General features: G+C 51.6%; 6 protein-coding genes across 6 annotated transcripts; 3 read left to right on the forward strand and 3 right to left on the reverse strand.

Moving 5' to 3' along the window:
* Positions 1 to 2,155: 2,155 nt before the first annotated feature.
* On the reverse strand, positions 2,156 to 3,991 carry CGGC5_v005953 (uncharacterized protein; the record flags this gene model as incomplete). Its single annotated transcript, XM_066151617.1, has 2 exons — positions 2,156 to 3,516; positions 3,568 to 3,991. 2 exons carry the CDS (start codon positions 3,989 to 3,991, stop codon positions 2,156 to 2,158), a joined length of 1,785 nt encoding a protein of 594 aa, XP_066009080.1.
* A 558-nt stretch (positions 3,992 to 4,549) lies between these two features.
* Positions 4,550 to 6,286, forward strand: freB-6 (Ferric/cupric reductase transmembrane component B; the record flags this gene model as incomplete). The annotated part of the gene is made up of 7 exons (XM_066151618.1): positions 4,550 to 5,032; positions 5,092 to 5,299; positions 5,425 to 5,504; positions 5,578 to 5,797; positions 5,844 to 5,911; positions 5,959 to 6,136; positions 6,183 to 6,286. The coding sequence occupies 7 exons, from the start codon at positions 4,550 to 4,552 to the stop codon at positions 6,284 to 6,286; spliced, it is 1,341 nt and encodes a 446-aa protein (XP_066009085.1).
* Positions 6,287 to 6,693: 407 nt separating this feature from the next.
* On the reverse strand, positions 6,694 to 7,500 carry CGGC5_v005955 (uncharacterized protein; the record flags this gene model as incomplete). The annotated part of the gene is made up of 1 exon (XM_066151619.1): positions 6,694 to 7,500. The coding sequence occupies one exon, from the start codon at positions 7,498 to 7,500 to the stop codon at positions 6,694 to 6,696; it is 807 nt and encodes a 268-aa protein (XP_066009086.1).
* A 479-nt stretch (positions 7,501 to 7,979) lies between these two features.
* Positions 7,980 to 9,335, reverse strand: CGGC5_v005956 (uncharacterized protein; the record flags this gene model as incomplete). Its single annotated transcript, XM_066151620.1, has 4 exons — positions 7,980 to 8,028; positions 8,084 to 8,508; positions 8,559 to 8,866; positions 8,915 to 9,335. 4 exons carry the CDS (start codon positions 9,333 to 9,335, stop codon positions 7,980 to 7,982), a joined length of 1,203 nt encoding a protein of 400 aa, XP_066009083.1.
* Positions 9,336 to 9,638: 303 nt separating this feature from the next.
* CGGC5_v005957 (uncharacterized protein) lies at positions 9,639 to 10,578 on the forward strand (the record flags this gene model as incomplete). Its single annotated transcript, XM_066151621.1, has 4 exons — positions 9,639 to 10,016; positions 10,065 to 10,164; positions 10,235 to 10,419; positions 10,468 to 10,578. 4 exons carry the CDS (start codon positions 9,639 to 9,641, stop codon positions 10,576 to 10,578), a joined length of 774 nt encoding a protein of 257 aa, XP_066009084.1.
* A 1,450-nt stretch (positions 10,579 to 12,028) lies between these two features.
* On the forward strand, positions 12,029 to 13,276 carry Tnni3k-3 (Serine/threonine-protein kinase TNNI3K; the record flags this gene model as incomplete). Its single annotated transcript, XM_032028011.2, has 1 exon — positions 12,029 to 13,276. One exon carries the CDS (start codon positions 12,029 to 12,031, stop codon positions 13,274 to 13,276), a length of 1,248 nt encoding a protein of 415 aa, XP_031875665.2.
* Between the last annotated feature and the right edge of the window lie 806 nt (positions 13,277 to 14,082).

Raw genomic sequence — 14,082 nt, forward strand, 5'->3', positions numbered from 1 at the left:
AAGAGACCCACAGAAGATATTGCTCGCATTCATACGCTTAACCTGAGAGTGCCGTCGGTAAGCCTGACCTACCGTTACTTGACCCAGGGGATGATCACGTGAGAAGCCCGACGCACTTGGTGCGATAAATTACGTTTGAGCACAAGTATTGCAACGGATTTTGACCAAAGTAAACTCTCTAATATGTCTTGAGTCCTCTATAGAGACATCGCCTGCAGTGTCTGACACTGCCTACGTACATCGCCATAGAGCCCGCAGTGAATAACGCTTCCGCCGTCTACCTGGGCGCCATGGAAAGGCTCGTAGTTGGGGCAACGAAGAGAGGATTGCTGTCTGCAATTCTCCTGCCAGACCAGATAAGTGGACGCAGAAACCTAGAAGAAGGTTGTATACTCCAGTACAGTTACAAAGTAGATGAGGCTTGCTGATGTGTTGGCTGGCATCTGACAATGTCGCAAGCTGCCAAGTTGCTCTGGGGTTCTCTCTGGAGAGGGATGCATGTTTTTGCGTGAGCGTGTCTGTGTGCATTTTCCAGCGCCTGGCGGAGGAGGCTCTTCACCGAATCTTTCATTCTGTCCCCGATACAATCGTCGTTCGCTAATGAAATTCTTCCAAGGGGGGGCAGGTGTGCTGACATTGACTGCGGCCTTTCCTTGATAATGCGTGCTAGGCTCTCTTCTGGTCCGCAACTGTAATAAAATGAATGGCCTCGACGTGAGACCGTCTCTAGGCGCCGGTTTGGCGTTGTTAATCAAGTTGTAGCCAGGGCAACGCCGTGCTAGTATCAGTCCTCAGCCCAACGCGTATGAGCCATTTGATGTATTTCAGCCGGTTTAGATGTCGCACAAGTGGTGTCGACATGAGGTATCCGCCTATGGCTATCCACACAGGTGGTTCAGAAAGCAACAATCAGCCCCTGACACAACCGAAACTAGAGTCTACTTTGTGTTCTCAGGCTTTTTGCTCTTTGTGGAAGGCAGCCGCTTTTCGCTATTATTAACAATACGCTAAGCAAACATGAGCAGGTGCTGCGTGCTCGAACCAAGCGCTTTTGTTTGTGGGAGCTAACAACGAAGCTAGCTATACAGTATTTTGCATATGTCGCTTCCTCTCTTGTAAGCATTCTCAATGTTTGAGAAGCCAGAACTTGCTGTGATGCGCTACCGCAGGCCTCTGGTAATGGCTGTTGCGACTGGTTCGCCAACCAAAATATGGGACCGGGGTGGTGTACGATAGTGCGAGGAGTAGCGCGTAATCAAAAGCTACTTCAAAGCATCCATAATCGGCCTCACCAGCAGCCATTCTACTTATGCTTGTTGTGGTAGTATTCACACGGTAACAATGATTCTGGAAGCAGGCAGTGTATGTAGGTCAAATTCAAAAAGATGAAGTATATTGCCACAAAGAAGCAACATATGATTAATACTGTTGCAACTTTTGCCCCTCGTATTCAAGCTGGGATTGTCACGGCCGATCAATAAGCCATCTTCCTGTTCCTGTACGGTTGCAGCTGAAGCCGACTTCGAGCTGGGTGGGTGGAAAATTGTCGGCCTCCACAGTTTCGACGGCCTTGGGCTGTTCTTGGCTACATAGTACTGTAATTAATAACTTTCGTGCATTAAACCCTCAGATTCGACTCGAATCAATTTCCCAGCGAGTGAAGTCAGCAACCCGTATGCTGTAGGGTCTCAAGCAAACATTCGACTTACAGCCCGACCGGTCTATTGACCGGGCCGGCTTACAACCTATGCGAATGTTGGACGGCAACCGGAGTCTCAAAAGGAAGTGAGCGGTTAGAAGACATTTATATATAGCACAGCTCACGGAAAAAGGTCAAAATGTCAGAATGATGGGATAGGCTATGTGACGATGGGGAAGTCAGCAACGGATCAGAACCAAATCAGCTTCAGTCCTCGCCCAACGGACCGACGGATACTGAGATAACTAGCAGCTATCACAGGATCTCATTCGTCACCTATGCTTAATTGACCAAAGGGTTGCCTCGATGCACGCATGGCTTCGTCAATTTAACATATACCCTTGAGGAGGAGCAGATAATCGTTTTTCATGAAGAGGAACCAATCTAGCTTAGGCTTATCTTTCTATAAATCATAACGAGGAACAAAGATCCGACCTTCAAAAACTCTGACCAATCTTATTTCGCCTTCAAAGAAGACTCCTTCAACATCCCCATTAGCGCCTCCATATTGTTATTCAAGATCGTCACCATGTTTTTCATCTCCTCCATTCCCTTTTCGAGACCTTGAACTCTGCCCTCTAGCGGTTCGAGGGCACCTTGACTCTTGCCCATAGCTTCATCCATGCCCTGCTTTCGCTGGTCCGGATGTTTGTTGGTTGCTGAAGCTGCCTGCGTCTCCTGCAGGTGCCTGCGACGAAGCGGGTCTTTCTCCAGCCTCGAGGGATCGTGATACTCGCTGATGTTTCCAGCTTTCCACGGCGGGGAGATATTGTCTCTGCTACAGACGTTCTCGATCATGGCTCTCGCGCTTGAAGACCCGACGACCTTGCTAAGGCTGCTGACGGTAAGGATCTGAATGCCCTTGGAGCCAAACTTAACGCAGCAATCCGCGGATGGGTTTTTCTTTCCAGCGGCAGTATTCTTGCACTTTGTGTGCGACTTGGTGACCCAAAGAAGCTCTTTGAAGTCGTCGCGATCGTCGCAGGACCACTGAGATTGGCCTTCCGCAAGATCTTTCGCGCCAGTCATTTTACGGTACTTTTCGACCTCCGAGAGCCCAGTTTCCGAAGCCGACTGGAGACGGCGGATGATTCGGCCGTCGTTTTCTCGCGTCTCAACACACACTCGGGTCCCGAATCGTCCCTGATTTCGCGTGCCTATGATGAGAGAGCCGTCGGCCGCCTTGGTGGTGGTCCACGGGTAGTCGATGACGGCCTGGACCCCAGCAGATTTCTCGGCTTCAGCAGGCGCAGCAGCAAATGCAGATGCCTTGTCTCGTCCTTGCAAGTACTCGTCTAATTCTTGCAAGTACGCGTCTGCCGTAATTACTGTCCATTCTCCCGGAAAGTGGTTTTTCTCAATCTTCATGTCAATCAATGTCTTTGTCTCCGCAATAGCGTCGCGGGCTGACTGGTTCGATCGGTCGCCTTCAAGTATCTTTTGCTTCTCGTAGACTATGCTGTAATGGGTGGTGAAAAATTCCAGAGGGATGCACCAGCGGTCCTCGGAAATATCGGCCCCACCGACGCCTAACGCTTTCTTCTCTGCTACGTTAAAGTCCTTGATCAATTGGTTGCGATTATTTAAGTATTCCTTCGCAATTTGGCGGCTACCATCGCGCCTGAGGTCATGAAGCGACGCGGTTGCTTCATTGTAAATCTTCGTAATGAATTCCGGCGGGTTCGGCACGATATCTTCCATTGGAATGTCTCCATCGTCTTTACCATCATCAGGTAGTTTCTCCTTGCCGTCCCATTGGACCACTTCTTCGATGGGAAGATGGTTTACCTCCAGATTTTCTGCCGCGTTTTGAAGTTCTGAAGGTCATGTTAGCATCTGACTAGCAGGGAGACGTAAGTCAGTCTTACTTTCGAAAGCTTTCGGAGCATCCGGATGGTCAGTGACATTTTTGTGCAGCAGGCACCCCAGGCGCTTCCATGCGTCTGCCTTTGCTTTCGCTGTGGAGTCTATTTCGACCCCCAAAATCTCCGCGTATGAAGTATCAGAGCAGCCAAGAATCCGCCGACTCTCCGTGATCACCTCCTCGAGGCGTGCGCTAACTTCGTTCGGAGGCTCGCTGCCTTTGCTCCCATTCGCCTCCTCTGGGATATCTGAGGGGACTTTGAAGGCTTGCTCTGTGGTAGCAGCTGCCCTCTTCCGGTCAGCTTCGACTCTGCCATCTTCGACGCCTGGTGTCGGTTCAGGTGACGGAAGAGGCAAAGTCGTTACGGTGCCTTTCGCGCCGGAAGAAGGGACTAGGTTCTGCGGAACAGCTTGGTTTTCTGTGGACATGATTGATGAACTGCGCTATGGTTAGAGTGGAACGAGGCCATGGTGTTGATCGCGGTGACTTCGCAGCTTCTTATACTTTTGGGGTGTTGCGTGCCACAGCAAGTAGTTGAGAAGTGTCTGCCGTTCAAAGCATATGATACTTTGACTGAGAGCTTAGAGCTTGTATAGGCTCTTTCGAGCAGCGAGATGGCCAGACGCAAAGGAGCCTGTTGAGCCTCTAAGCTCTCAGCAAAATTATAGAGCCAGTATGTGATAAGCTGATAGGTGCTCGTGGTATCGCAGCTGAAAATGACTGAAGCTAGAAATGTCGATCGTATAATCTACGTACTATGTTATATATTATTACAATAGAGCCTACAATTGAGACGTAATCCAGTATGGGCTCCCACCACAACAGCAGCGTGACTGAGACAAAAGCGCACTTTATTATCACCGTAATGTGCGCATGAGGGGGCAGTCGACAGCAGTTGTAAGACATTCGCTAACGCATTTCAATTGACGCGCACAGCCGTCTAGTATGTACTGTAACTTCTCTTGACCAACGCTCGCGTGTTGAACATGCAAAACTCAGAACATCTCGTCGTTATTGTCTACGCAGTCTCCGCTCTCAGCCTCTCTCTGTTCTTCGTCTGCCTGCGTTTTCGCTCCCGCCTGTCGCAACTGGTCTCTATTGTGCGTGTTCCTATCCTCAGGTATCTAGTCTATCCGACCATATATAGCGAATGGAGCTGGGCCGACGTCTTGGTCCCGACAGCTTACCTGACCTTCAACATTCTCTGTCTCTGGTTCCAATGCTCCTCACTTGCCGATGCAGGACGGCGTGCGGCGTATCTGGCTCTCATCCACATGGTTTTTCAATTTGCAGTGTGGCATCTTGACTCGCTGACGAGCTTACTGGGTCTTCGATGGCGCGTGGTTCGCCGTCTGCATGGCTTGACGGGCATCATGGCTTCATTGCTTGTCATGTTTCACGTAATCATTGCCCAGATGTCTTCTACGTCATTCCCATTGGATACACCTGATAGCAAAGGCGCGGTTGTGGTAAGCTGTCCAAACTCTGAAGCCTATGTTCCGAGTGATCTATTGACTTGAAATGGTAGGCGGCGTCAGCGATTGGAGGTCTTGTGCTGCTTTCCTTGCCAGCCCTCAGAGACAGATACTACGAACTCTTCATCCGTCTCCATCATGGCATGGCAGTCCTGTCCATCTACGGCATGTGGGAGCACCTGGCCCGGCAGTCGGCCTTTGCTCGTCTGTTCCTCTACGTGTTGATCGGCGTATCTGCCCTGTCCCTCCTTTTCCTATCAAGTCTGATTATCTACCGCAACGGACTTTTGTACTATGGCTTTCCTCGGGCGTCCATCAGCAACTCCGGCGATGTTGTCATTGTCGAACTGAGATTGTCACGCCCTATTATTATTGACGCCGGACAGTCGATAAGTCTGTGGGTACTCACGCCATCGGCGAGGCTCCGATCACTCTGGCAAACACATCCTTTTGTGGTTGCATCATGGTCCGCCTCACCTGTCGACACGATTCACTTGTTGGTTGAGCCTCGCTCGGGGTTGACTCAGAAGCTCCTCCAGTGTAGCAAATTGCAGAAGGCCCAGCAGACTTGCCCTGCCGTCTTCGGTGGCCCCCACGGCATGAGCATCCCAGTCACCGACTATGATGTTGTCCTCATGGTTGCCAGTGGCTACGGCATCGCAGCGCAGTTGCCGTACTTAAAAAGGCTTATTTACGAGTTCAACAGCCGCAAAGCCCGTACCCGACGCATCCACCTCGTGTGGAAATTAGAGACTATCGGTAAGATGCTGCCGGCTTGCGTACTCTGTCTCGCTAACACCTCAAGAACTGGCTGTTGCTGTCAAAGATCTACTTGACGGCGCACTTGTGGAAGATACATTGGACGACGGATACGTAAGTTGCGTCGCAGAGCTTGTTGATTTCCGACTTACGCACGATAGATATTGAAAATATCTATATTCATCGAGCATATTTCTCGGGGTCACGACATAAGTCCCCGGGCTACAATCGTCAAAGGTACTCCGGACCTCGGCGCCATCTTTTGCGAAGAGGTCGAAGGCAAACACATACGAAAGGTCCAGGAAAACGAAAAGAGGAGGGGGGACATGGTAGTCTTAGGTACGTTAGACCTCCGATGTGTCGGTCCTTGTCCTCATTCACATAGTATCGTCGTCGTCGGAGGTGAGGCATGCTTTACGAAGGCTTGTTCGAGGATATTTAGGAAGCAAGGTCGATATGATAGAATTGGATTACCAGCCAGACAAATGAAACATGAACACAGGTGCACATTCGTTCAGCCCAATACGCAAGAGTGGGGAGTGGGGCAAAACTTGTCCCCCGCGTTGTATGTCTTCCTGTTTGATAGTAGACCAGCAAACAAAGTCCTTATTACCCTCTGCCGCCGCATCTGCAATCACCTAGCATGTCTGATAACAGACTACGCATACCGCTCGTTGAGGTGAGCAAGATCTAGGCACTCGTTTGCTGCACAATTGACTCGCGGTATATCGTGGCACGGTTGAGAGGGCCTTTAATGACGGCATGTAGAAGCGGGTTTACGCGACAGAGCATTCAAACCTAGACCAGCAAGCATCATAACTCTTTCGTCCTCAGGAAATCTTTATGCCCCCTAGACATCTAGGTCTTATATTTTCCTATCATCGAAGCCTCACACGCTATTTGTATCCTAATAACATTGGGTCTAACTTCCTCCAACCATCATCCTTTGCACTGACTTTGGAAACATGAACTGCGAGAATTGTATATGTTCCATTCGCCCTCACCTTCTCGAAGCATGTTTTGGGAATCAGGTTGTTGTAACTGGTATCGAATAGACAAAAGTGCTTCCTTGTGTACTTTGCTGCTGTCCGTTCGACTTCTGTTGGATTTGAGGCGCTAACGTGAATCCAATTGTTCAGAGCCCACCGACCAGTGTCGTCTCGCGAAATAATCTTAATTATAATTGCTTCATCCGATGATGTGTCTCCGCGACTGTTGTCCTCGTGCGAGGGAACGTCCAATTGGACTCTAGCAAAATCGAGTTGCGTGACTACTCGAGGTCGTTTTGCGAGCCTGGAGTCGCTTTCTTCAGAGGGCCGGCTTTCGGCATCTCCAGCCGATGGCGCCTCTGTCATCCAGCCGTTGTTGTTGATCGGCACGAGCTCCCAACCCGTGAAAGGTTGGTCGTTTCCCTCCGGCACTTCAATCGTCAATCGATTTTGCCCAGAGTCTGGCTCACTGGCAATCTGGTCGATATTCTCAGTAAGCTCGTCCAAACGGCCTTGTTGCTCCTGGACCAGCTGCTGCAGGCGGTCAAGTTTGGCTTGCTCGAGTTGGGTAAGCTCGTTGAGCTGGTCTAGTCTCAACTGTGCATCCGCCTGTGCCGCCGTGGTCGTATGTGTTTCAGAGCTGACACCCTCTGTGCTTTCACGGTCTGCCCCATTTACGCCCAAAGGGAAATGGTACGGCATTCTTTCGTTCATCGTCAAATTTACCACATCCCGAGGAAGACCGAAATACGATATGTAGACCGATCTTCTTATGAAGAATGATGTGACACGCGTTTGCCCGGTCTCAAACTCTGCCAGTATGCTCGGCAGAAACAATCTCGTTCGATCACGGGCGTGGTCGATGTCGCGAGGAATGCCACATCTGACCAGTGGCTCGGTACACAGCTCGCTCAAACCATAGTCGTGTGACATCTCGGGCGCAGGCAATAGTTGGGCCGTCGCGATTATTTCCGTTACCTGCTGAACGCTTTTTTCAAGATTGGGGTATTGATAATGCCCTGGCTTTCTTGCAGAGAGGAGGAGACGCCTAGCGACTTCAACGTCCGGAGACGCTCCCATAATGTTACTTATTTCTTTGGACTCGAAACCCAACCCGCTCGCGAGAGAAGCAAACTCGAACAGGGTGGTCTCATCTGCCCTCCCCCGAGCTTTTGCAAGTATATCTTTCTTCTTTACGTCCGCTGGCAGTTCCCGGAACTCTCGAAAGGCAGCGATCCATAACTGCCGGCATCCAAGATCAAAACGAGTCGCTGCATCTCCTTGGATATTCACATACGTCGTCTGTGACACCTGCACCGTGCATTGGGCAGTCTGCTGGGCTGAACTCTGGAACATCTCGTCAAGACGGCTCGGAATCGTTACTTTGGAGTCGACACCTGTCAGCCGCCTCATGCAATCCGCGGCAGCGCTGAGGAATTTCCGGTCCTCAAAAAAGGTGAAAAGCGATGGTATCAAGTGTTGCTTCGAGACGTGACAGATTCGGGTCCACATCTCGTTCCGCTGCTGCTCGGGAAAGTCCCCGAGGATGCGACCGCTTTTGAGGTCACCTAGGAGCTCGTCGTGGTCTGCACTAAACGCTCCCGGCGCTGTCCCCTGCAGTCGTTCCACCGTTGCTCGATCAACGAGCCGCATAGCCTCAGGGTTGCCGCCGCATATATCAGTCCAGACCTGGAGTATGTGTTTCAAGTAGTGCAAGTTTGGCTGCCTCAAGTCAGTCTGGGACAGTCCGTCGTTGGGGGCTGCTGCTCTACCTCTTCACACCTCATGCATATTACCTGGTGAACCACAGAGAGGCGGAAGCCGCAAAAGATAGCAGGAATGGCGAGCAGCGCGTCGAACGCATCGGTGTATTTCTTATGGCGAAACAGTTGATCCAGCAGACCTCGGCGATTCTTTGAAACAGCGGAAAGCCTCCCCAGCCATATCCTTTCGAAGAAAGGATTTTCGTCACAATGACGTCCTTGGTATCCGCGAATCTTGCAGTAAAACTCGCCATCGTCAGGCTCCTTCTGGTACTCGTACTCTTCGACGAAAAGCCTCTTCAGATCATCGCTCAGGTCTGAGTCACGTCAGCTGGCTCCGTTTCATGATTCGGCTGCGGACGCACCGTCTAGATAAAGATCGACTATCCAATGCTTGTTCGTCCCGTCAAACACTTCGTCGGCTGCTACGATACGATCCGACCCCTGGAGGCATTCCAGCCGCACTCCGGGTGGGAGCCTTAAAACCGGATAGGGCAAAGCATCGCTCTGGAGCCTCGAGGCGGAGATCTCTGCTTGCAATATGGCGGCATCAAAGTCGGATTGACTGATGATAGCCTTGGCATGATGACTGTGATCTTCCTGCCGGCATCCGTGCTCTTCCCGGTACAGCCTCTTCAGCGGGTCGGGAGCGGGACGGCGAACGCGGTCCGCTGTTCTCAACGCCGGCTTCAGTGACGATATGCTGATACTGGCGGTACCACAGAACTTGGCCCGACGCTCTTCTTCAAGTCGCCGGTTCACCTGGGTGAAGCTACTCTCTACCATCGCGGGCTCTTGTGTACGTGTGAGTGAAGCGTGTTGTGAGGGAAAGTGAAGAAATCTGCAAGGAGCACACGGTAAGCGTACCGAGGTGATCCAAATGCTTCTGCCTCGTTGGTTGGTGCGTATCGCGAGCTCCAGTTTTGGATCTGATCACAACGCTATGGAAGCTGAAATAACGCTTCTTTCTTCTACGTTTCCGTTGACCGTCTAATGTCTTTATTAATCGTCTTCCTCTTTCGTTTCCACCCGTCCTTCCTCTCCTTTGCTTTCTCCAGTCGCATAATTTCACTCGTCTAAGAACGCTGGATGGACCTCCTACGGATCGTTAAAGCAAGGCAAATCGGAAGCTCCGGAATCGCCACCGTACTAGTCAAGACGGCATCACCATGGACCACATACCAGAAAATCTACAGTCAAACTCTGGGAGACAGCGATCTTGTCGTGGTTGCTGAAAAGAGGGGTGTATCTGGCGACGTCGTTGACGTTCGCCACTTTTCAGAGCTTTCTCCGCAGCAATTGGAGATGCTCCAGTCAATCCAACACCCGGGCTTCGTCACAATACATGAAATCTACAGCGACAAGACGTTCTACCACGTAGTCTACGAGCACATGCCGCGATCCCTTCAAGAAGCCATTGGGAATCCATACCTGAACCGTCAACGCCTGGCAGCAATCGTAGGACAGGTTCGTTCTACCCTCACTCTGGCGGAAACTTTTCTCACAATCCGCCAGGTAGTTGAAGCGCTGGTTCATCTTGAGCGAATGGGACTGCAACACGGCCGTCTCAGCTGCTCGCGTATTCTGCTCCACCCGAGTGGTCGGGTCAAGCTGAGTAATAAATCCCCGGTCCGCCGCCCACTAGGAAACGTCGAGCTGATCAGAACGCACAGACGGTCAGGAAGGTTGCCGCCCGCTAAGCTCCAAAGATGACTTGCGCGATCTAGGACGCACGATGATGGAGTTGATGCAAGGATATGTGAAGGAGGGTGCCAACCTGGGTCTTGACGATCCGGAGCAGTGGGACCCGGATGTCGTAAGTTTCCTTTCAGCGACGACATCTGCGTCGTCTGCGGACGAGTTAATCCAGGTCTGTCCCGCCCTTTTCGTGCCGAAGCAGCCACTAATCTGCGTTCAGCATCCGTTTCTGCGCTCCTGGCGAAAAGAGAAGTTAAAGGGGTTGATTTCTCTAGTTGTGACATGGACCAGACAGGATTACGAATATCTCGGGTGGCAGAAAAGAGAGTAGATTTTGTGACGCATAGCGCATTCAGCTTTACTGCCTCCGCGCCGGGGCAGAAACAGGCGTCGTTGGGAATCCGAGACAACCTAGACTTCGAAACCTTCCGAGCACGAATACGAAGATGAATAGAACATTGAGATCAACTGCCCTCTCTGTTTGATGCCGACTGTGATACATCGTATGTGGCTACTCTACTACGAGGGATCGCAAAACCGGTATCGGCTTCGCAGTAATGGATCGACTGTTGAGCACGGACCTTCCATCGAGTTTATCAGGCTCATGTTGGGAGGCAGGGGTGCCCTGACAGAAACCACGCTGGGGAGCCTGAATTGGCTCATTGACCACACTGCTGACAGCTTATTATCTCTGTAATCTACGGTAAGCATGGCGGGAGCGAAAAGCGACTGTTGACGTGGGTTGATCCTCACCAGCGTAAGCAGCAAACGGTGGCCACTCACTTTCGCCCACCAGCATTACAGGGATGTCCTGCTTCCTGAGACGCTATTCCAAATACGCAAAGTCGCTCACGGCACCTGCGAGACTTTTGGCGCTCGCATCGCCTCTTTGACGTCTGAAAAGATTTTGACAGTTGTAAAGCGAAATGTCTCTTGATGTCTGTGTAGGCACCCTTGACCATTCTGCGCGTGCTTTGAAGCTTGCCTCTCTGACATTGCCGACTAATGGTGTACTGCTGTGATGGGTCTCTACAGCCCTTGGGGAATGGCTGTAGCGGCTGCTTTGCAAACAAACCTGCGAGGTCGGGATGGATGGAATTCATGATAGCTTGTAGCCAGACCAATCAAAGCGTCCGAGGCGGAGGTGCAAACAACCTACATTAATGTCATATGTTGACTAAGCTTGGAGCTATAAAAGCATCTCCAGATAGCTGAATGTTCTGCAGCCACATTCGGCTTGCCTAGAGGTTGGAAGAGATGCCTGAGTAATTGGCAACTGTAGAAAGCACTATTGTGTCCGAGAAGCAGTACAGCTCCCTTTTCTTGGCTGGGAGCTTCAATTGCCGATTTGTAACCACCGGAGCGAATACCAGCCCAAGACCATTATTTCTCGTGCATGGACTCTCATTCTTGGTGGTGAATAATAATATGAAGCTGTTGAGTCTAGCTGTAGCTGCCTCGTGGTCTTCCACTGCTGTGATCTTGGTCAACTCTTCCGTCTCGCTTCATACCGACGGAGACCATTGGCGATGAAGCCAATCACCCTAGACGTGGCGTGGCACATCTTCAATCATAGCGAACCCCATCTTCAGGCCAAATTGACACGATGCTCCCGCGCTTGGCATTCGTTCTTCAACCCCAAGCTATATCGACAAGATATCAGAACAGGGCAGTATTCCGCCGTGTTCAATACAATTTCCAATTGCACAGATACGCGGGTGGCCCTCGCGACACTCGGACATACCTACCAAGCCGGCGCTGACTACAACAAACCAGCCACCATGTTCATGACGGAGGCCCACCAATCTGTCCCATTCCTCGTCACGGCCCTGTATGTTGCTGCGTCGAGGGGCCATCCTGACGTCGTGTCATTTCTCCTCGACCATGGCGCAGATATCGACGGGGTCCCGGACTGTCGGCTGCGCACTCCCGTCTTCATATCTCTTCTTAGCCGGGAGGCAGAAACGTCCATGGTCCTCCTCCGGCACGGCGCGCGCCTAGAGTGTCCCGAGTTCGGCATCAACGCCCTCCACCAGGCGGCCGCCGCGGGACTGCCTGACGTCATTGCATACCTGATCGAGGAGAAAGGCATAGATGTGAACGAGGTCGACAGCAACGGGGACACGCCGCTGATCCACTCTCTGCTGTCGCCGTCGCCCGAGACGGTGATAGGCCACTTGGCGCGGTACGGTGTGAATGTGAACCAAACGACGACGATCGACACTTGGCGCATGACGGCCCTCAGCATGGCATGCGAGGACGGCATGTTCTCCACCGCCCTCGCGCTGTTGAAGGCCGGGGCGGACGCCACCGGGGAGGCAGATGGCCTGGTCGAGGGGGCAGATCCGGCGCTCCGCATCTACGAGCAGAAGCCGCTCGAGCTAGCGCTCTTGGCTCGGGCGAAGCAGACGAGTGGGCGGACGGCAACAAGGAAGCAACGGCTCGTCGCCCGTCTTATCAGCCTAGGCGCGGACCCGAACGCCCAGGTCTGCATATCCGCGCGCTGCAACTGGACGGGGCCGCTGCTGCTCAAGCTCGTCCGCTCGAGGCTTCGTTGGGAGGCGGAGATGCTGCTGTCTTCAGCCGTCGTACAGATCGATCAGCTCGACTCGAACGGCGCGACGGCCCTCTCTTGGACGCTCTCTACGTGTCACGGGGATCCCGTGATGGCCTCCATCCTGCTGCGCCGTGGTGCCAAACCGGACGAAGACGTGATGCGTGCCATGATAGACAAGCTCGTGCGGCTCGCGGACGCTGGTGACTTTTGGAGCATCACAAGTCTCTTGACACGGGAGCCGAAATTGTTGACAGTGTTTCACGTGCTGTATTCGCACTGCTTCTGGGCCGCGTCGAGGAGTCGCGATGCGGTGGCAGTCGGATTTCTGCAGGATTCACCCAGGCCGGTTGTGCGTATGGTTACGGAGATGCTGAAGCAGGGAATCAGCCTGACTAAGACAGGGGTTGTCAGTGTGTTGCGATTTAATAAACGGAGGGTCTCTGGGCCTATCATTCGCAGCATGTATCCCTGATGTCGTGGGCTGAATAGAAGTATTCCATGTTGGGTCGCTAGGCTATCTGTGGATGGTCAATGGATTCACGGAAATACCGGCATGCCTCCTAGTCAGATTAAAGATATTATAGGTAGGCAAATTGAAGGTATTCAAACTATACACAGTCAAATTATAGATAGTCAAATACGCTAAATCTCAATCTGCGTCCCCGGTGGGTGATCTCTAAAGGGAAAGAAGCATGATGCCTCAGGAAGAAAAAAAGGAGTAATATGGCATTCCTCTTCGTTTCAAATCTTCTCTTGTCGAAGCCAGAAGTATCGCATTTTAGCCTAGGATCGACATGCGACAAAGTGAAGTGCGATTCCAAGTCCTATTTAGTCGTCAAGACCATTTTGAGTTCTAAAGTCAATGGGGAACTTATGAGATGTGCGGCAAGTACTAAAATCGCATTGCTTTGAATAAAACAGCCACCCCTTATGTGCTGGGCTCTATTGAACTCAAGCATTACTCGACCGAGAGCAGACATTTTTGGCTGTTGAGAGGGACTAACCTAAAAAGCGGCTTTACACTTAGACTAAAGGCGAGCCTTCCGAGCGCCTACACGTAAATATAAATACAACCTGCCCAGCGATATCAGATACTGACAACTATGTTTCCTCATAATCAACTCCCACCAGTCTTGCTTATCTCCGGGAGAATTCCATCTATACATCTGCTACAGAAAGGGAGAAAGCAAAAGCTGAAGACAAAAACAGGAAACAAAAACAGAGATGACCGTGCAGCGGAACACGGTGGTCCATGCAGCTTGGTCCCCATGTCTTGAA

This window comes from Colletotrichum fructicola (assembly GCF_000319635.2).
Source record: "Colletotrichum fructicola Nara gc5 chromosome Unknown KSG_Nara_v1_contig03, whole genome shotgun sequence".
Lineage (NCBI taxonomy): Eukaryota > Fungi > Ascomycota > Sordariomycetes > Glomerellales > Glomerellaceae > Colletotrichum > Colletotrichum fructicola.